Source organism: Desmodus rotundus, chromosome 12 (genome assembly GCF_022682495.2).
Source record: "Desmodus rotundus isolate HL8 chromosome 12, HLdesRot8A.1, whole genome shotgun sequence".
Lineage (NCBI taxonomy): Eukaryota > Metazoa > Chordata > Mammalia > Chiroptera > Phyllostomidae > Desmodus > Desmodus rotundus.
The window spans coordinates 83,468,150-83,491,361 of NC_071398.1; the positions used below are offsets into that span (position 1 = coordinate 83,468,150).

At 39.7% G+C, this 23,212-nt stretch overlaps 1 protein-coding gene and 1 pseudogene across 2 annotated transcripts in view; both read left to right on the top strand.

The window, feature by feature from the left end:
• HSD11B1 (hydroxysteroid 11-beta dehydrogenase 1) overlaps positions 1–23,212 on the top strand; it is a 52,799-nt gene that overhangs the window by 28,411 nt on the left and 1,176 nt on the right. For both annotated transcript variants that reach the window (XM_053915212.1, XM_024552270.4), the window contains one exon: positions 21,929–22,072. In XM_053915212.1, coding sequence (XP_053771187.1) covers positions 21,929–22,072 — 144 coding nt within the window. The remainder of the gene's footprint in view (positions 1–21,928; positions 22,073–23,212) is intronic.
• Positions 15,549–15,613, top strand: LOC112299091 (U4 spliceosomal RNA; annotated as a pseudogene).

Sequence of the window (23,212 nt, forward strand, 5' to 3'; positions counted from 1 at the left end):
CCCTACAAAAGCAAACCCCACTTCATGTGGTCAGTACCTGCACAGCAGCTCATACATTGAGGTATGAGTCGATCCTCACAGTCAGCCAGCCTGAGAGTTGACCCCATGTGTGAACAGGCTGATAGAAATCAAGACTCAATTACAACAGAAGGGCCCACATACCCACATAAGGAATATTTTTGGAGCACTCAGCTCAGGTGATCGTGGAGACTATATCACTAGGTCCCATAGGACACTTACTGTACATAAGGCCACCCTACCAAGACTGAAAGTCATAGCAGATTTACCTAATACATAGAAACAAACACAAAGAGGCAATCAAAATGGGGAGATAAAAAAAAATGCCCCAAATGAAAAGAGAAATTTCCAGAAAGAGCTAAAAGAAATGAAGGCAAGCAATTTATAAGACAAAGAGTTAAAAAAAATGGTTATAAGGATACTCTAGGAACTTAGTGAGAACTTCAACAAAGAGATAACAAGCATATAAATAACATAGAAACCATAAAAAAAACAGTCAGAAGGGAAGAACACAGTACTGAAATAAAGAATACACTAGAAGGAATAAACAGTAGGTTGGTTGAAGCAGAGAACTGAATCAGCAAATTGGAAGACAAGGTAGCAAAACACCCAATCAGAGCAGCAAAAAGAAAAAAAGAATTTAAAAAACTGAATACAGTTTAAGGAAACTTTGGGTCAGTGTGAAGTGTAACAACATATGCATCGTAGGGGTACTAGAAGAAGAAGAGAAACAGGAATAAATTGAGAAACTACTTGAAGAAATAATGACTTAAAACTTTCCTAACCTGGTGAAAGAAAGACACACAAGTCCAGTAAGTACAAAGAGTTCCAAACAAGATGAACACAAAGAGGCCCACACCAAGACACATCATACCGTATTTTGTCATGTATAATGTACACCCATGTTTTTGTGTACATTATACACGGGATTATTTTACCCATGGTATGTAATCATTGTAACTATGTATAATGCACATCCTTATTTTTCTCTAAAAAAAAAATTGGGCAAGAGAGTGTGCATTATACACATTCAGCAAAATACAGTAATTAAAATGGCAAAGATATGCCCAAGGCCAGGTGGGTCAGTTGGTTGGAGTGTCATCCCATATACCAAAAAGATGTGGGTTCTAGTCCCAGTCAGGACACATACCTAGGCTACAGGTTTGATCCCTGGTCAGGGTACATACAGGAGGCAACTAATTGATGTTTCTCTCTCACATCAATGGTCCTCTCTCTTTCTCTTTCTTTCTATCTCTCTCTCTCATCAATAAACATACACTTGGGTGAGGATTTTTTAAAAATTTAAATGGCAAAGGTTAAAGAAAAGAGAGGATCTTGAAAGTAACAAGAGAAAGACAGTTGCTTACATGCCAGGTGCTCCCATAAGACTGTCAGCTGATTTCTCAATAGAAACAAAGCAGGCCAGAAGGGATGGGCATGAAATATTCAAAGTGATGATGAGCGAGGAACTACAGGACTAATTTACCCAACAAGGCTATCATTTAAATTTGAAGGAGAAATAAAGAGCTCCCCATCCAAGAAAAAGCTAAAAGAGTTTGTAACTACCAAACTAGTATTATAATAAATGTTAAAGGGTCTTTTTGAAGAAGAAGAAGAAAGAGGAGGAGGAGGAGAGGAACAGGAGGGGGGGAGGAGGAGGAAGAAGGAGAAAAATGGAGGAACATAGTTCAAAGATTAAAATGTCAATAAATACATACCTATCAATAATCACTTTAAATGTAAATGGATTAAATGCTCCAATCTAAACACATAGGGTAGATGAACAGATAAGAAAACAAGACCTACATGTATTCTGTCTCCAAGAGACCAACCTCAGAACAAAAGATACACACATACTAAAAGTAAAAGGACAGAAAAAGGTATTTCATGCAATGGAAAGGGAAAAAAAAGCTGGGGGAGCAATACTTATATCTAATGAATAGACTTTAAAACCAAGGCTATAGTAAGAGACAAAGAAGGGCACTATAAAATGATAAAGGGAACAATCCAACAAGAGGATATAACCCTAGTAAACATTTACACACCCAACATAGGAGCCCCTAAATATGTGAAACAATTCTTGATGGACATAAAGGGAAAGATCAACAGAAATCCAGTAGTAGTCAGGAATTTTAACACCCCATTGATGACAATGGATAGATCTTCCAGACAGAAAATCAACAAGGAGACAGCAGCCTAGACAACCTAGATCAAATGGATTTAATATTTTCAGACATTTCATCCCAAAGCAACAGAATATACATACTTTTCAAGTGCACATAGAATGTTTTCTAGGATAAAACACATGTTAGGACACAAAAGAAGTCTCAATACATTTAAGAAGATTGAAATCATATCAAGTATCTTCTCTGACCGCAATGCCATGAAATTAGAAATAATCACAGGAAGAAAACTGAAAAATACACAAAGACATGGAAACTAAATAATATGTTACTAAACAATGAATGGGTCAACAATGAGATCAAGGAAGAAATCAAAAGGTACCTTGAAACAAATGAAAATGAGAACACAACAACCCAAAATCTTTGGGACTCAGGGAAAGCAGTCCTAGAGGAAAATTCATAGCATTACAGGCCTATCTCAAGAAACAAGAAAAAGCTTATATAAGCGATCTAACTTTACACTTAAAGGAAAAAGAACAATAAACAAATCCTAAAGTGAGAAGAAAGGAAACAAAAATCAGAGCAGAAATAAAAGAAATAGAGTCTAAAAAAACAATACAAAAGATGGATGAATCTAAGAGCTGGTTCTTCGAAAAGATAAACAAGATTGACAAACCTTTATCAGACTCATCAAGAAAAAAAGAAGAAGGACACATATAGGTAAAATCAGAAATGAAAGAGGAGAAATAACAACTGTAACCAAAGAAATACAAAGGGTTGTAAGAAAACATTATAAACAACTATATGCCAACAAATTGGACACCCTGGATGAAATGGAAAATTCCTAGAAACATACAATCTTCCAAAACTAAATCAGGAAAAATCAGAGAATTTGAATAGACATATTACACCTAGTGAAACTGAAGCAGTAATCAAAAAACTCCCCACAAACAAAAACCCTGGACTGAATGGTTTCACATGTGAATTTTACCAAACATTCTGAAAAGAACTAATACCTCTCCTTCTCAAAATACTTCAAAAAATTAAAGAGGAAGGAAGACTCCCAAGCTCATTTTACAAGGCCAGCATAATTCCAAAACCAGATAAAGAACAAATATTTCAAAACCAGATAAAAACTACAATAAAAGAAAATTATAGGCCAACATCCCTGAGGAACATAGATGCTAAGATCCCCAACAAAATATTAGCAAACCATATACAGCAATACATCAAAAAGATCATACACCATGGTCAAATGAGATTTATTCCAGGAATACAAGGTTGGTACAACCTTCACAAATCAATAAATGTGATACACCACATAAACAAAATGTAGGATAGAAACCACATGATCATATCAATAGATGTAGGAAAAGCATTTGATAATATCCAGTGCTCATTTATGACAAAAATCTCTTGGAAAAGTGGGAATAGAAAGAACATACCTAAACAGGCCATATATGACTAACCCAGTACCAGCATCATACTCAACAGGCAAAAACTGCAAGCAATCCCCTTACAATCAGGAACAAGACAGGGATGTCTGCTTTCACCTTTGTTATTCAACACAGTACTGATAAATAAATTCAGCAAAGTAGCAGGGTACAAAATTAATATCCAGAAATCAGTTACATTTTATATGCCAATAATGAACTATCAGAAAGGGAAATTAAGAAAACAATCCCATTCAGAATTGCTTCAAAAAGAATAAAATACCTAGCAATAAACCTAACCAAGGATGTAGAAGACCTGTACTCAGAAAATTATAAGGCACTGATTAAAGAAATTGGAGAAGATACAAATAAGTGGAAGCAGATACCGTGTTCATGGATAGGAAAAATTAACATCATTAAAATGTCAGTACTATCCAAAGCAATCTATAGGTTTAATGTAATTCCTATCAAGATACCAATGTCATATTTCACAGAACTAGAACAAATATTTCAAAAATTTATATGGAACCACAAAAGGTTCCAAGTAGCAACAGCAATCTTGAGAAAGTAGAACAAAGTTGGAGGAATCATGCTACCTGATAAACTACTACAAGGCCATAGTAATAAAAACAGCTTAGTACTGGCATAAAAACAGCCATACAGCTCAGAACAGAACAGAACAGAAAACCCAGAAATAAACCCATGTCTTTATGGTTAATTAATATTTGACAAAAGAGGCAAGAGCATACAATGGAGTAAAGATAACCTATTCAAAAAATAGTATTGGGAAAATTAGACAAATACATGAAAAAAATGAAACTGGACTATCTCCTTACATTGTACACACACACACACACACACAAACTCGAAATGAATTAAGGAACTTTTAGACTCAAAACCATAAAAATCCTAAAAGAAAACATGGGCAGTAAAATCTCAGACATTTCTCATAGCAATATTTTTTTCTGATAGATCACCTCAGGCAAAGGAAACAAAAATAAATAAATAAACAAATGGGACCACATCAAACTAAAAAGTTTTTGCAGAACAAAGGAAACCATCGACAAAATGAAAAGACAACTGAATGAATGGGGTCAATAATACATCTGATAAGGGGTTAATATCCAAAATTTATAAAGGACTTAAAAAACTCAACACCAAAAAAATAAAACAAAGAAACAATCCAATTTTACAAAATGGGCAAAGGACATGAATAGACACTTCTCCAAAGAGAACATACAGATGGCCAATGCACATATGAAAAGATGCTCAATGTCACTAATCATCAGAGAAATGCAAATAAAAACCACAATGAGATACCATCTCATACCTATCAGAATGGCTATCATCAATAAATTCACAAAAAACAAGTGCTGGTGAGGATGTGGAAAGGGGAACCCTCATGCTCTGTTGGCGGGAATGCTGACTGGTGCAGCCACTGTGGAAAGCAGTATGGAATTACTTTAAAAAATTTAAAATGGAACTGCCTTATGACCCAGTGATTCCACTTCTGGGAATAAATCCAAAGAAAGTGGGGTAGGTGAAATAATGGGAGTAGAATGCCTACGTGGTATTTGTGAAACAAATTGAGACAGAGATATTATTAATACTCCAAATCGATTGGGGAAAATTACTAGATTGGGGAGAGAACAGTTGGAAACATTTAGAAAAATTTTATCTGTCATTAGTCAAAATGGGTCTTCATGACATAGGTTCCATTTTAGAAAAGTAAAGGTCATGCCATTGTCATGCCCCTTGGCTCTGTGAACCCCATAACTATGGCACATCACACCAGTTACACGCGTGACAGCTAGAACCCATCCTCCAGCACTGCTTCTCTACGCCTGCTTTACTCCCTTTCAGGAAAACCATGGACCAACCTTGTCATCCCCACCCCTTTCCCCTCTCAGGTTCCATTTAACCTCACCCTGGCAAATCCTTCATAAGACATTGCTTTTGTGGGAAAACTCAGGCCAGTGTATGAAGTCACTTGTTGGACCTTAACCTGTTTGTCAGCTAAGAGCTGCCTGTGTGGTCTAAACCTATTTTAAAAATTCAACATTACAATAAGAAAAAAAAGAAAACATGTTTCTCACCTATGCATATCAACTAAGAGGATTTAGAATGCCCATAATGATGTTCCAATGTTTTGCATAAAGACAAGAATATACAGATATCAGTTTCATCCCTGCCTTCAGCTCTGCCCTGCCGCTTTTTCCTAAAAGATAGACCAGTGAACGCCTCAATGTATGGATATGCATTGGGGTGCAGTGGGGGCGGGGAGCAAGGTGAAGGAAGGTCTAGGACAAAAAGAAGCCTGGAAACTAGAGTAGAAAGTGAATGATTTAGTTCCCATTAAGTTATTCTAGTTTTTCTAAGAAAAGATGAATCGTACCCTTACATCCAAGTACCTGAGAAATAATTTTCAGAAACCGCAATTTCCAAGGTGAGTGGAAGTGTTTATACTATGAACGTAGGTGTTTACAAGAACAGTGGGGCTGCTGCTGCAGGTTTAGCCTATTTAGAGGAGAGTGGACAGAAACATGGGGAGATGAACTACGTATGTGTGTATAGACATGTCATGCATAGGGCCTGGATAAAGACCAAACAGGAGATCAGAGTAAGAATCAATAAACTAGACATAAAAATTCCATTTGTTGCCTAAATTCAAGAGATTATGTTTAGGTAGAAACTGAAGGGTTCAGAGACCCTCCTGGACTCATCTTCAAATTCAGTTTTTATCTGACGAGCCCCACACCCCTGCCCCAAGAGGGGTGAGAGGAGATTCGTCACTGATGAAGACAGTGACAAACTAATGCATGTTGAGAACCCCCCAAAAATGCTATCTATGACAACCATTGCTCCCCATTTCCCCCTTGAAAAGCTGGATAGAGCTTAAATTAAGTAGTTGCAGCTGCTTAACACTTTTACTATTGGTTTCGGCCAAGGGCACTTCCTGATGAGAATAGCGAGGTTCTGCCATCATTCACCTCGTCATGTGTACCCCCAAAGGAATTATGGGAAGGCTTACAACGAATACACTCTAATTGAAATATACAAACAGAAAACTAGTTCCTAAGAAAAGAATATAAAAATGCCAAAATTAGACTCAACACAGATGCTGTGCTTAAGTTTCAAATTAGGCTATTGAATTTCTTAACTTAGAGACAAAGAATTGGGTCAGTATATATAGATATGATTATATTCATACATATATGAATATATATGAATATGATTATATTCAAAGAAGGAAGGACTGCAGAAAGCAAATAATTTCTTAAATAAATTTCTCATAAAAGATTGTAAGTTGAAGGCACAAAGTAATTGAAAGAACAATGGCCCAACAACTTTTTTTAATGTTTCTATGATTATAAAACCCATACACACACCATAAAAATTTGAAAACTGAAATTAAAATTATCCATAATAGTGCCAATATTTTGAAGAATTTTCTTCCAGATACAAATACATATACCAATACACATACCAATACAGATACAAATATAGTACAATTTATCTTCACCCTGCCAGATATTTAGGTTACTTTCTTTTTTTTTTAAGGAGCTGATGTTTTATTTTATTTTTTAATTTAATCTTGACTATATTATTTTCCATTACCATTTAGTCCCCTTATACTCCCCTTCCCCCACAATCACCATACTCTTGTCTGTGCCCATGAGTCCTTTCTCCTTTTTGCTCAATCCCTCCCACCCCCTGCCCTCCTCCCACCTTAGCTCTCATCCTGCTCTCCATCCACAAGTTTGTCCCCATTTTTATTTAGGTTACTTGCAATGTTTTGCAATTTTTAAAACTCTACAATAAATGTTCTTGTTCATAAATCTATGACTAAGTTGGTGATTATTTCCTTCACAAACTCTTAACACTAGATTTACTGGGTGAAATGATGGGGATGTTTTAAAGGCTACTGGAACATATTTCCAAATTGCTTTAGACAAGATGAAAAATAAAGGACTAGCCTTTTTAAATACACAAAATATTCAACTTAAATGAATACTGTGAGCATCATGTCCCATTCCCACCCTGAGTATTCATCTCACACCTACTTGGCGGAGTTAACAAAGTTTTCAGCAACTGACAATTTTATAGGTGAAAGTAAAAGGTGTTTAGTACAGTCGTCCCTCAGTGTCAGCAAGGGATTGGCTCCAGGACACCATCACCATCATCCCAGGATAACAAAACACACGGACACTCGATCCCTTCTACTAAATGGCACAGGGTGATAGTGGGTGGAGGGGGGAGGGAGATATGAGGGGACTAAATGGTAATGGAGAAAATATTTTTAATTAATTAATTAATTAACTAATTAAAATAAATGGTGTAGTATTCGCATATAACCTACGTACATCCTCCTGTGTACTTCTGTGAAAAGAGATGACCACAGTGACTTCATCTTGTACCCTGGAATCAATATTGTTGGACAAACAAATTGCACTGACCTTGCTGACTTGCCAACAAACAAAACAACTTATTTGTTGAGAAAGAAACTTTCTAAGGCTGTACAAAATAGCTATGCTTTTTAAGGACTGTACAAAAAAATGTTTCTTTCCCAGTAATGGAAAGAGATGTTCATGAGAAACCAATGACTTTTGGAAGGTAAATTTCCCTTCAATCATAATTCTTGGTAATCAGCTAACATAACCTGAATGCTGATCTCCAGACAAGACACTTTTCTGGTTGCTTCCGGAATCTGTGTTTCTGAATTGTAATTCAAAAACCCAGATAAATATTTTTCTTGCCTGTCAACCTTACTTTTTTCTCCCAGTAAACACATTAAATCATCTCTGGATTACTTATAATACCTAATACAATGCAAATGCTATAAATAGTGGTTATACTGTATTGTTTAGGGAACAATAACAAGAAAAAGTTCTGTACAAGTTCAATACAGACGCACCATCGTAGGCCTAACCACATCACTTCGTGTTCAAATATTTTTGATCTGCTATTGGTTGAATCCATTGATGAGGAACCCACAAATATGGAAGGAATTATGTGGTTATCATTGGAATTTGTTTTCTTGTTAGATGGAATGTGAGATCCCCTTGAGAGCAGTAGTATTTTATATTTTGGTTACCATCATATTCTTATTTTCTATAATGGCACCTGGCGGGTAGTGGGTATTTAATGAAAGTCAACTAATTAATGAATGAATTTCATTATCATGTGCCTGTAGGCAATTTATATTTTATATTATGTGAACAGTTTTTATATATCCTTGCCCATTGAGATGTTCACAAAACTTTCTAACAATAAATATAGCTGATCGATTTCATATGCAGCTTCTTGTTGTAAACTTTGACAAGGCACATCATTAAAAACAGCTAAACATAAAGTTAAGAAAATAAAAAGTGAATTTGACATGGTGTCAATATATAGCTGTATATAGTTGAACTTGACCCAAGGAGGACTCCTGTTGAGATAAGTATTGAATTCGATGAGAAGTCCACTTAAGGTAACACAAGATGAGGAGTGGCTGGGAAGAGAGCATAACTTTCCATCTGAGAAATTTATTCTACAGATAAACGTGCACAAGTGCTCTCCAAATGTGTCCGGTCACTTCTTCAAAAAATATGAATCGAGGGCACACCCTGAGCCAGGCCCTATGTCAGATGCCAGGGCTATGGCAGTGAGCAAACACGGCCAGGTCAGGTGCCTGCTGTCACGGAGCCCGCATTCCAGCGTCAGCCGATCGGTAGGGCATTGTTTAGAGGCCTAAAAAAACCCTGAAACTGAAAGCAACCTGAATATTCACCACCAGCAACTAGTTCTTAAATTGTAGTGAAATAATATGTAAATGTTTACACATACTGACTTTAAAAAGCATATGTTCAAAGGAAAAATAATTTACAGAACAGTATATATTAATACAGTATGAGCCCAACTGTGTTTAAAGAAAGGGGCTTTTACTTTTCATTTTATGCACATTGGAACTGCTTATTGTACAGCAAGATTGGTGTAAATTTTATTAGAATAAAAAGAAAAGTAGGTGACAGGTCTTTATATAGTACTCCCCAAAAGCAAACCTATTTCTCCTCTGGCTGACTTCAAGAGGATAAAGCTTGTGCTCAACCTCATAAGTAAACAAATTCAAATGACTCTAAGCAAATGTTGAACAATATTTAATGAATATTATTTTGAAGGGGTGCCCAAACACTGAACTACCAGAATTAAATGACTGAATACCGTGGTGGGGGTTGTTTTTGTTTCTTGTTGTTTTATTTGGTCTCTTGATTTGCCTCCAAAATTGTCAATGGTTTAAAACTTTGTTAACTCCACAAAGTACCATATTTTGCCATGTATAAAGTGCACTTTTTGGCCCAAATTTTTTGGGGAAAAATAAATACGTGCATTATACATGGGGTATAATGATTACATAACATGGGTGTAATAATGGGCATAATAATCCCGTGTACAATGTGCACAAAAACGTGGGTGTGCCTTGTACCTGGTAAAACACGGTAGATGTGAAATAGGCACTCATACACTCTTGGTTGGAAAGGGTATGGTGCTTTTATTCGTTTTAACTGATTTTCACAATTGATTTCTAAAAGTCTAGTCCTTCGTTTTTCATTTTGTCTACAGCAATTTGGCAATATGTGTCAATAGACTTAAAAAGTGTTTCCATCATTTCACCCAGCAAATTTAATGCTAAAAAGCTATTAAGGAATCATCATCAATCAAGTCAGATATAAAAACCAAGAACACACAAAAGCATTTATGATGGGATTTTTTTTCAACGTGGCTATGAACCTATAAGCAAAGCTACCACTGCTGGAAATAGTCAGCTGACATATGCCTGAACCCAGGCATTACAGTCACCTGGAAGTCAGAATCCAACAGATGTCTGGCATAGTCAGTTTAACTATGGGAGTTTTCAATTATTTAATGTTTTTCCATGAAGTTTTCTGGCTCAGAAATGCCTATGTGATACATATATATAATAAACCTTTTATTTCTAGCTTTAGAAAATTAGTCTAGCCCTGTACTCTCTAAGTAAATGTTGAACAATATTTCATGAATATTATTTTAAAGGGGTGCCAAATCACTGGTCTATATTGGGCACACATCTGTCTCAGTCCACCCTTGGGGAGACAGCTGGCCTTGTGGGAAGTGGAGTAGAGAAACCACCAGGAAATAAGGCCACCGCTGGATCTCCCTGAGAGAGCATGGGGCTGCCACATCTGCTTCTCTCAGTGCATCTGCTCCTCTATCAGCCTCTGGCTCACTTGGTGCCTAGTTCAGCCTGCCTGCCACCATCCCTTTTGCAGCATAATAAGCCTCAACACTTCTGACTTCTGCCCCATGGCCAAGACTCTCGGTGTCCCAATCCCCCAACTCCAAATTCTTTCCAAAGAAGAGGTATCTAAGTGGCTCAGCTGAATTTTGCAAGTCAGTCCCACAAGTCATTCAGCCTAGAGAGGGACCATTATTGACTCGGGTCTAATCAGCAAGGCCACGGGAAGGGTCGAGTTGGGCTACAAGCAGGGGAGACAGTGGCAGACATGTCTGAGCCTCTCATACATCCTTTGGATAATCTTCCTTAAAGGTTGCCCTGTCAGCACAGATTGTCAGTCTCGAGCAGAATGGGACAGCTTTGTGTCAGGGAGCAGCCATGGCAGCCTGACTTGCGATATCAAGACTGAGATGAGATGAGAAGGGTATACAGACAAGGGGCAGCAATGGCAGCTTGGTTCACACCAAGAACCGGGTTCATACCAAGAACGTGGTTCACACCAGACCAACAAGGGTGTCAGACTAATAGAAGCAATGAAGGCATCTGCACTGGGGCAGCTCAACATGGAGTGAAGAGGGCATCCTTGTGGCCTGGCATGGGGTGTCAATGCCCAGTGGGGATGAGGGGGGTGTCCACACAGAAGGCACAGAAGCAACTGAAGAATAATCATGTATAGGGGTCATTAATCAAATAAGTAATATATGTTGAGGATGAGGTTCTCACTGTCAATGCTACAAATATGAAATGGGAAAAAATTAGAATGAACCCTGTGATCCTGCCCAAAAATACACAGCCTGAATCAAATCATGAAGAAACAGCAGAGAAAAATCACAACTGAGGGACATTTATCATCAGTGTGCCGGTAAATGTTTAACAACTAGCTCTCCAGAGGCAGACAATCAAAACATTTTATGTGTAACATTTCCAAGGTATAATGAATCTCATGATGGCCATTTCAACACGACTTCAACACACCTACCAAATTCTTGGGAAATGAGCAATCAGCTCTCATAATCCACTAAGATTCAGCACTGGCATATCACCCTGTACAAAATTATTTGCAGTACTCAACAGTGTCAAGGTCATGGAAGACAAAGAAATACTGGGGAATGCTCCAGCTTAAAGGAAGCTGAAGAGTGATGACAACTAAATGCAGCGTGTGATCCTCAGTCGGATCCTTTGCTACAGGACATTATGGATATTAAGGATATTATGAGGACAAGTGGCAAAACTTGAATGGGGTCTGTGGACCAGATACATAAGTGTTAATGTAACAGGTTGACTGGTGGCCATTAAAAAGACACGTGTACATCCTAGGTCCCTGAAGCTATGTACATGACCTTGTTGCAGAATCACTTCCCGCAATTCAAATTCATGTGCCCACTGAATAGGTGTTTTGCATGTCCCAAAACATTGAGACATCTGTGCTTGGAGATGGAGAAATGTTTATTTGATTTGGCCAAAGCAAGATCTCCAAAGTATGTCTATCTCAAAAAGCAAAAGTAGTAAGTTTTTATGCAGCTAGGGATTATGGGAGGGAGTGTTTCAGGGAACTAAGAGAAAGTCTGTGTCCCTTAAGTCATATATGAAGCTTCTATCTATCAGACATTGGCAGCTGCTGACAGCTACCTTGAAGACATTCTTTTCTTTAACAAAAGAAACTCATAAATTCTCTTCATGACCCTGAAATTATCTCCTGCTTGACAAAGAAACCCCACATCAGCAACTTATGACTACGTGCATGCAAACAAAAGTAACTGAGCAGAAAGAATAACAAAAGTAACTGAGCAGAAAGAATGGTTAACGTGAACAAGGGCCTCATTGAGAATTAAATTATTTCATTCTAGCTGCCAAAAAGAGTAGGGGCACTAAAATCACAAGGGAAATGCAAATCAAAACTACAAACCCTGGCAGGGTGGCTTGGTTGGAACATCATCCTGTGCACCAAAAGGTTGCTGGTTCAATCCCTGGTCATGGCACATACCTAGGTTGTGGGTTCAATTCCCAGCTGCGGGAGGGGGGCATATGGGAGGCAACCAATCAATGTTTCTCTCTCACATCAATGTTTTTCTCAAAATTAAAAACCATACCCTTGGGTGAGGATTAAAAAAACCCTACAGGGTATCTGTTAGAATGGCTATTATCAGAGACAAATAATAACAAGTGTTGGAGAGGTTGTGGGGAAAAAGGAACCCTCACTCATTCACTGCTGCTGGGAATGTCAACTAACACAGCCACCATGGAAAACAGTATGGAGGCTCCTCAAAAAAATTAAGACTAGAGTTACATACAACCCAGCAAACCCTCTTCTGAGTATCTACCTGAAAATTTTGAAAACATTTATTTGCAAAGATATACGCACCCACCCCTATGTTTATTGCAGCATTATTCACAGTGGCCAAGACATGGAAACAACTGAAGTGTCCAGATAACTGGATGAAGAACATGTGGTGCATATATACAATGGAATGCTACTCACCCATCAGTAAAGATAAAATATCGCCGTTTGCAACAACTGGATGGATCTTGAAAATATCAGGCTAAAAGAAGCGAGTCAGACCGAAAAAGCCAAAAACCACATGATTCCATTCACATGTGTGATATAAAACTGAAAGCAACAAATGAACAATAAGACAAAGAAAAACTCATAGACATAGACAATAGTATGGTGGTTACCAGATGGAAAGGAGAATAGTAAAAAGTAAAAGGGGTTAAATATGTGGTGACAAAAGTAGATGTGACTTTGGGTGGTGGGCATACAATGTGATATACAGATGATGTTATAGAATTGTACACTTTAAACCTATCTAATTTTATTAACCTATGTCACCCAATAAATTTAATAAAAAGAAAATCACAAGGGGCTCGGCTACAACCTTATTTGGAGAAAGGGACTTTGCAGGTGTAACTAAAGATATTGTGATGAGAGCATCCAGGATTATTGGATGGGCCCTCAATCCAATGACAAGTGTCCTTATAAGAGACAGAAGAAAAGACAGAGACAGAAGGAGAGAGGAGAAGGCCGTGTAAAGATACAGATAGCAGCCTTGACTGGTGTGGCTCAGTGGATTGGGCATAATGCTGCACAATGAAAGGCTGTTAGCGTGATTCTCAGTCAGGGCACATGGCTCAGCTGCAGGCCAGGTCCCCAGTTGGGAGCATGTAAGAGGCAGCCAATCAATGTATCTCGCACACATCAATGTGTCTCTCCCTTTCTCCCTCTCTTCCCCTCTCTCTGTAAATAAATAAATAAAAATCTTTTTAAAAATGTTTTAAAAAAAGATACAGATACATGCAAAAAATGAAATCAGACCACTTTCTTACATTATATACAAAAATGAATTCTAAAGGATTAAAGACTTAAATGGTAGACTTGACACTATAAAACTCCTAAAGGAAAACATAGGCAGTAAACTCTTTGATATTGCTTTTATCAATATCATTTTGGATATATGTCCTCGAACAAGAGAGACAAAAGAAAAAAAAACCACATCAAACTGAAAAGTTTTTGCCCTGGCTGGTGTGGCTCAGTGGATTGAGTGCCTGCCACCCTGCAAACGGAAAGGTCGCAGGTTCAATTCCCAGTCAGGGCACATGCCTGGGTTGTGGGCCAGGTCCCCAGTTGGCGACATGTGAGAGGCAACCGATTGGTGTTTTCTCTCGCACATCGATGCTTCTCTCCCTCTCTTTCTCCCTCCATTTCCCTCTCTCCAAAAATAAATAAAAGTAAAATCTTTTTAAAAATAAACAAATAAAAAGTTTTTGCACATCAAAGGAAATCAAAAACAAAATGAAAAGACAACCCACTGAATGGGAGAAAATATTTGCAAATGATACATCCAATAAGGGCTTAATACGCAAATTATATAAAGAACTCATACAACTTAACACCAAAAAGCAAACAATTCCATTTAAAAACTGGGCAGAGGGCCTGAACAGATGTTTCTCCCACAGATATGAAAATATGCTCAACATCACTGGCCATCAAGGAAATGCATATTAAAACCACAATGAGATACCATCTCACACCTGTCACAATTGCTATCATCAATAAATCAACAAGACAACAAGTGTTAGCAAGAATGTGGTGAAAAGGAAAGCCTCGTGCACTGTTGGTAGGGTTGCAGATTTGTTTAGCCACTATGGAAAACAGTATGGGGGTTCCCCAAAAAATTAAATATAGACCTGCCATAGGATATAGCAATTCCACTTCTGGGTGTTTTTTTAAACTAATTCAAAAGGATGTATGCAGCCCTACGTTCATTGCCGCATTACTAATAACAGCCAGGATGTGGAAGTAACCCAGATGTTCATCAACATATACATGGGAAAGAAGATGTGGCACACATGTAATGAAATACTATTCGGCAATAAGAAAGAATGAAATCTTGCCGTTTGGATCTAGAGAGTATTATGCCAAGTGAAATGAGTCAGACAGAGAAAGAAATTTCCTGGGTGATCTCACTCACATGTAAAATCTTTTAAAACGTAAAGGAATAAACAAAACAAAACAGAAATAGACCCACAGATATAGAGAATAAGCCGATGGTTGCCAGGCTGGGGAGGGAGATGGGAATTAATTGAGAGACAAGGGAGGATTCTCTCTCCCCTAGAGCCTCTGGAGGGCATGCAGCCCTGCCAACACCTTGATTTCAGACTTCTGGTCCCCGGAACTGTGAGGAAATAAATTTCTGTCGTCTTAAGTCCCCTAGCTAGCTCAGCTTTGCGCAATGGCAGTATCATAGCCAATGAGGTTTATCCGAGGCGTGATTATTGCTAATTAAGTCCCCTAGCTTGTGGTGATTTATTATGGCAGGTCCAGGAAAGTACTGCATTACTTTCCTCATTTTGATGGTTATGTAGGAGAATGTCTCTGTGTGTAGGAAACGCATGCCAACCTATTCAGAGTGACTGGGACGTCAGGTCCAGCAATCACCTCAATTATAGCAATTACTCTCAAATAGTTCAGGAAGGTGAGGGTAGGGGTAGTTATTTATACTGTTCTTGTAATTCTTCTCTAAGCTTGAAATTATTTCAAAACAAAAAGAAATCCCTATTCTAGGTGGTCTAGTAATTTGGAGGAGGTGAGGGTGGTTTTGTGGGGCTTTTTAAATGGATTTCTCACAGATTCTTCATAGGAGACCCCTTTAGCATCAACAATGCTTCCTCTAACTCATTCCTTTCAGCTTCATGGTATCGACCAGCCCAGCCCTCGTGGCCCAGTCCACCCACCATCCCTGGGAAGGTGACCCCAGGCCAACCCCCTCCACAGGCTCCACATTTGGTCTCTGGGAAGGCTGCCATTCATGGACATACATGGTCGCACAAGGCACTCAGCTTTGCTCTCAAGCTAGGGCGGTTCCAGCCCTTCCTCTTGCCTTTAGACTTTCTGATGTGAATCAAATTCCCATCCCCAAACTCCAGAGGACACCTATAAAGTTCTGCAAATAATGCTCTTGAAGTCCCGCTTGTGTGACTTAAGGTGAAGGGAATGCAAATGCTTCTCTTGACCCTTGGTTAAATGAACACACAGGACACGGACAGCTCTCCCTTCGGCAAGCACAACTACTTAGGCTGGGTGTGGGTAATTAGGTAAAGCTGATGGAACGGTTTTGTGCCCACCCTTCAGCCATGGGGGTTCTTAAAGTCCATGCCTTTATTCTTGTGTTGGGAGATTTGCTGATGCTCTGAGACCATCGGAGCCACATTTCATAGGCCCCATACCTCCACAGAAATGCTCTTGCCCAAGTCATCTTGTGAAATTAAGTAACAGGTTTTACCTCATCTTCTGACGCATTTTGTGCTGTTTCAACATCATGCACTCCTTCCTTGTCTTCAGCCAAAACACTTCCCTGGCTTTCCTCCAGCTGCTAAAACTGTCCCTCCTCAGTTTTTTCATCTCCCCAGCTTTATGGTTTGTTTCTTGGGATCCTTACCATCCTAAGCCCTCTTCTCTTTTCACTCAACGTAGTCTCCCTGGGCAATTCATCCATTTCCATTGCTTCAATTAGCACTGGATTCTGAGTTGTCTCAAGCCTTATAATGGACACCTCAGGTTCTTTAAAGCCTGAAGAAGAGAGATGGATAAATTTTAAAATCTGACTCAACCCAAACAACTAAAGGATTTAGACCATGAGGGGTCCAGCTGAAAAAAAAAATTAGGAAGAGCTAGGAGAAAAGGGCAGGATCCAGGAAGAGTTCCCAGCCTCAAAGCCATTGAGGCGTGGTGAGCCTCAAGTGGGGGCTCGCTCAGTAGACGGCGTGGTGCACCTGCCGGGGTCACTCTGCAAGTCTGAAGGCAGGCAGGAACGAGGCCTTTCAATCCTGTACACTTTCTTCTGAGCTCTTGATTAAAGCAGTTTAAAGTCTGCCTTTGGCATGGAAATAATTCTGAAATCTCAGCAAGGCAATTGAGGGTGGAGGGTGTGGAGTGGACTTAGGAAAGTGCTAAGGCCTGCTTTTGACCTCTTCTGCTCACCGACAAGATCCAGCACACGGCTTCATCTGTCAGCCTCTGGCTCCTCCTGGCTCTACAGTGGCCAAGTCCCAGCATTTCTGGGACAGAGCTGATTGCACACATTCCCTCCCTTTTATCACCAAGTCTGCACTTTTACTTGTCAGACTCCCATGTCCCATAATGAGCTTCAGAAAATACGGTCACCATAGCTCTGTTTCTTTGTTTCTAAAACTTCGCAGAAGAGAACTCTCACTGCCATGTGTATCTGTCCTGCTATAACAGCTTCATTCTCCTCAGGTAAATCAAAACTTAACCTTCGGCAAATCACTCAGGCTTCTAACCCCCTCACTTTCATGCCTGCTTCATGCATATTGGAACGGTGCATTTATTTAGTTATTCATTTCATTTAATTGAGCTCACACTCTGGCATATTTTTTAACTGGTAGTTGAGCAGGTTGATCTTGTAAGAAGCAATCAGAAAACAATTTGATTCTTTCCTTCAGACCTATTCTATTGGGGAGCTCTTCCCTGAACCTGGATGTGATCCAGGGCAGATGGCAACACTCCAGGATAATCGAAGATCCTCCAACTCCTTCCAGTCTCCAGGACAGTCTCACTTCAGTAATTAAAATGTCCAGTCATGTGTAATCTCACTAAAGTTTCTCCCATCATCGAGCTGCTGTTGTAGGAAACCTGTGGTAGGAAAAAGAGAAAGGTTCAGCCTTTCCTCCTGTTCCCTTTCTTCTTATAACTCACCAGGCTTCCTCTAGCCTCTCTTGTATAAAAGAAGGGAGAATACAAGGAAGAAGAGAGGGCTGGGGTAGGAAAACCTTACTTGTCTAGCTCCCAGCTATTACAGCATTGGTCTCCTCTGGCCACGGCAGATGTTCAAAGCTCATGCTCTCTGAACTGGGAGGCTGACCACATTGACTCTGGCACTGGGTGCTTTCATGGGTTCCTGGGAGGCCCCTGCTGGAATACTGGTAGTTCTTCCTGTGATTTGGACAACAGTTGCTTCTGTTATTTCCCTCGGACCCTGGGAGTACGGGGAATACACTCACCACTTTGGCCTGTCCTTCAGGACAGGATTGGAAATGACTCCCGAGAAGAAGGGATGAGCTCTAAAACAAGGCCCATAGTGTGATGCGCCGAGTGTGGGCTGGATTTCAGGCCCCCCACAGGGAGAGTTCCCTCCTGTAGCACACAGTTTGCACTAGCTCTGCAGTGGCCCTGCCCATAACCAGTGCATCTCAAACTCCTGGGGACAAGCTCCCCATGAGGTGCCCTTGAAACTCCTCTCACAAGGATTGACATGAGGGGAAGTTCCCACCCCTTCTTCTTGGAGGACCCCTGAGACACTGTTCATTTCTTCTCCCTAACTCCCATCCTCTCCGACCTCTTCACCTCAGCCCTTTTATTCTCTTGGAATGGTGGAGGGTTTACATGTTGTAAACTCATTTTTGGTTTTTGAGTTTTTTGGGTTTTGTTTTTTTACTTGTTTGTGTTACCATGTCCTATGTAAGGTCCTTAGTCTGGAACCTCTCTTCAGAATATGGAGTCTTTGGAAACCATTAGCAAAATGAAAAGGGAACCCACTGTATGGGAGAACATATTTGCCAATGATACATCGGGCAAGGGTTTAATCTCCAAAATGTATAAAGAACTCACATGACTTAACACCAGGAAAACAAACAATCCAATTAAAAAATGGACAAAGGACCTGAATAGACACTTCTCCGAGGAGGACATACAGATGGCCCACAGACATATGAAAAAATACTCAACATTGCTAGCAATCAGAGAGATGCAAATTAACACCACAATGAGATATCACTTCATACCTGTCAGAAGGGCTTTCATCAATAAATCAGGAAAAAAGTGCTTGTGAGCATGTGGAGAAAAGGGGACCCTGGCACATTGCTGTTGGGAATACAGACTGGCACAACCACTCTGGAAAACAGTATGGAGTTTCCTCACCAAATTAAAAATGGAACTGCCTTGTCACCCAGCAATTCCACTTCTGGTACTATATCCAAAATACCCTGAAACACCAACTCAGAACATATGCACCCCTATGTTCATAGCAGCATTATTTATAATAGCCAAGGTTTGGAAATAGCCTAAGAGCCTATCAGTAGATGAGTGGATGCAAAAGCTATGGTACATTTACAAAATAGAATACTACACAGCAGTAAAAAAGAAAAAAAAGGAAGGAATTCTTACCTTTTGAGACAGCATAGATAGAACTGGAGACTATTATGCTAAGTGAAGTAAGTCAGGCAATAAAAGACAAATACCGTATGATCTCAATTATAACTGGAATCTAAGGAACAAAATAAACTAATGAGCAAAACAGAACCAGAGGCACAGAAACAAGGAACAGACTGACAGCTGTAAGAAGGGGTTGGGGGGAGGTTGGGACTTGTTGAAAGATGAAGGGATTAGACAAAGAACATATATGCATCACCATGGACATGAACAACAGTGTGGGGATTGACTGTGGGAAGGCAAGGCTGGAAGGACAGAGGCAAAGAGGGGAAAATTGGGACAACTGCAATAGCATAAGCAATTTAAAAAACTTTTAAGAATATGGAGTCTTTGGCCAATTACTATGTTCCTAGCCTCTGAACCTCAGCTGAAACCAGAGCAGGACAGGTCATATTTTAACATCCTGTTACGTATTATTTATTCCATTTTAATCAAGGTCTCTTAACTCACAAAACCTTTTATAAAAAATAAAAATTGGGGTTTTTAGAGAGGTTTTGTCCTTTTCAGCTTTCCAAAATTACTAAGTATATTTGCCAGACAGCAAAATGCAGCGTTTGCCTCATCCAAACTAATTAACACCGTATGGGAAAATGTTTAAGGACAGTATGGTGAATAGAAAAGAAACTTTAATGAAATGCACCAAGGTTGTTTGGGACAGCAATCCTGGGGGATTCTTCTCTCTGCTTTTCTTTTTCTCTACTCTCTGGGATGTTCCAGCTTCCCTTCAGTGAGCCTACGCTGGTTCACAGTCCTTTATCCACAATTCCAAAGTCCAGAAAGCTATGGGGAAATTAATAAATAAACAAACAAATAAATAAATATGAAGTCTGAAAACAAAGGATATTTTTTCATAATTAATGCTACATAACTACTTTAACTCGAACTGAAGTCAAGTTACGTAAAGCCTGTATCTCAGTGCGAGCTTTCAAATGCCTTATGGAGAAATAATGAAGTGTTTGCTTACAGGATGCCTCCCCAGAACCTGCGGGGAATGTTATGTATTGTCATATAAATATATGCCCAATATCACCTTCCAAAATCCCAAATAGTTCTGAATTCCATAACACATTAGGCCCTAAGGGTCTCAGGCAAGTGCCTGTAAGCCTGAACTTCTGTAAAGGAGAAAACAGAACGAGCCTCACCCGCAGGCAGACAGTGAGATGGCTGCAGCGATTCCAGCCCCCGCGTCCAAGCAGGAAAGCGCTCAGCAGTAGGGAAACAGGACTGCCACTCCAAGAAACTCTCCCGGAAGAACAAAATTCTCCAGTATCGTTGTCCAAATGGGCCACTTGTGTATTCCCATATCAATTATGGACAAGGTCAGTGGGATTAAATAAACTGTACAAGGCCACCCCTAGAGTTAGAGAGGGTATCAGGTTAATTTTGGCACGTGGGCTGCCTGAAAGTGAGGAGGACTATCAATGTAGATTAGGTTCAATTTTCCGACGCATAAAACCTATGTCAGTAAATTAAATAAGTGATAAGGTAAATCAAATCTAGAGGTAAGCAGTTTGGGGCTAGGATGGCAGCTCCATGGTCACTCAGCTTCTCTCCTACTCTCTCAGTGCTCTGCTATTCTTAACAGATAGCTTCTACTTCATGGTCCAAGACTGTTCTGGAGCTGCAGTCATCATATCCACCTCCAGGGACCAAGAAGGAAAAGGAGTGGGGAGGGGGATACTGACTTCTTCCTTTAAAGGCATCTCTCAGGAATCACATGATACACTTCTGATTACAACCCACCGGACAGCACTTTGTCACTTGGCAACATCTGACTCAAAGAAGCTGAAAAATGTGGACTTTATTTCAGATAACTATTGGCCCAGTCATACATCAGGGGTTCTATTACTAAGGAAGAAGGGCAGAAAATATATTGGGAGAATACTAGCAGTATCTGCAACAGGTGGAAACACAAATAATTGAGGTTCTGTTACAGAAGAAGAAAAGGGAACTAAATTCTGATTAGGCTACCAACAGTGTGTCCTGCAGCTCTGCCTGGGTGTTTGAATCATCCCTAGATGGCTCAGTGTCGGATACTCCAGTTGTACATCCCGTGTCACACACCCATTTCTAGAACTTGCCTGTAGAGTCATTTGAAGCCAAAACTCATCATTGAGGGTGGAATGGAAGTGGTTCTCTAAAGAGATTTGTTTGTGTTTTTTAAGAGTTCTTTATATATTAATGATGGAGAAGAATAATTTTTTCTGCTATAAATTCAACACAGCAAGATAATCTCTTTGGGGCATAGGGAGAAACTATGACTCAAAGGGTGAAAGGACTCCACAGGAGTTACAAAGCCTGCTACAAACAGAGCAAAGATCAGCCCTGCAGAGCTGAAATAGATCACTTGTTAACCCATTTCTTTATTATTTAGGGAAAATAGCTAATCCACTTCTTGCTCCCTATTCTGCAAGCAAGTTTGCTCTCGATGGGTTTTTCTCCTCCATCAGGAAGGAATACTCCGTGACCAAGGTCAATGTGTCAATCACTCTCTGTTTCCTCGGCCTCATAAACACAGGTAAGATCAAGACATTGGAATAAATGGCCTGCATGGACTGTCTGCCTTACCACTGTGGATAAGGAGAGGGCTGAACTCCCTGATTCATTCGTAGTGACCTAAAAGCTAGTGAGAACGAGCTCCCATTTAATGAATGTGACAGCAGTGGCTGTCCCTAGGGAAGCCTCTGACTATTCTTTGACCACCTTCTTTCCATCGTGACCACCAGATATGCTGAGTGACACCACACTTATCACCTGATCTTATTCGGAACACCTATAGCCTCTTGAACTCTCCATGGCCATTACTCTCCTATATGAGACTCACCAAATACAAGTTTGTTTTTCTTAATAACATCACCAGTAATAAGACATAGCAGTGTATAATCATTTGAGATGATGCACTGAGAAAGACACAACATTGTTTTCATAGTATTCTTGCCAAAAATGCATAACCTCACTCCCATTATAAGAGAACAACGGGCAAACCCCCAAAAGACAAGGAAAGACTGAAGAACTGCCACAGATTGGAGGGAAAATAAGCATTAAATACTAAGTGGAATCCTGGGTAAGATCCTAGAACATAAAAAGGACATTAGTGAAAAAAAACTAGGTCCTGTAGTCTAGTTGGTAATATTGTTCCAATCACATGGGACCTGGTCTCGATAATTGTGTGATGGTTACGTATGGCAGTGTGATTAGGGGAAACAGGGTGAAGCATATAGGGAGGACTTTGCAAACTTTTCACTTTTCTGTAAGTCCAAGTGCAAGTTTATCAGTATGATGAGAAAATTTTATTTAAAGAGTAATTGAGTAAACTGAGTGGCAGTCACAGAATGAGAGAGAGAGAAAGAGACACACCGTGAAATGAGAAGGGATGGAGAGAGAAACAGAAGCTGTGCAAGAACATGAAAATTTGGAAGGAGAGAGAAGATCACATTAGAGTTTCCTTCTAAATGAAAGCGGTTAGTGATGACAAGGGAGCAAAGGTCTGAATTCTTGTCCATCTCTTCCTTTCGCAAGCCGGTAAATCATTATCATACAGCACTCTGGTTTTGCCCACTGACACTTCCCATTAGCTACTGGGTCATCATATGACTTCTCTCTGTTCTGCTCCCCCATGGTACCCCCCCTCCCCAACGAAAACACCCAAGAGAGGAAC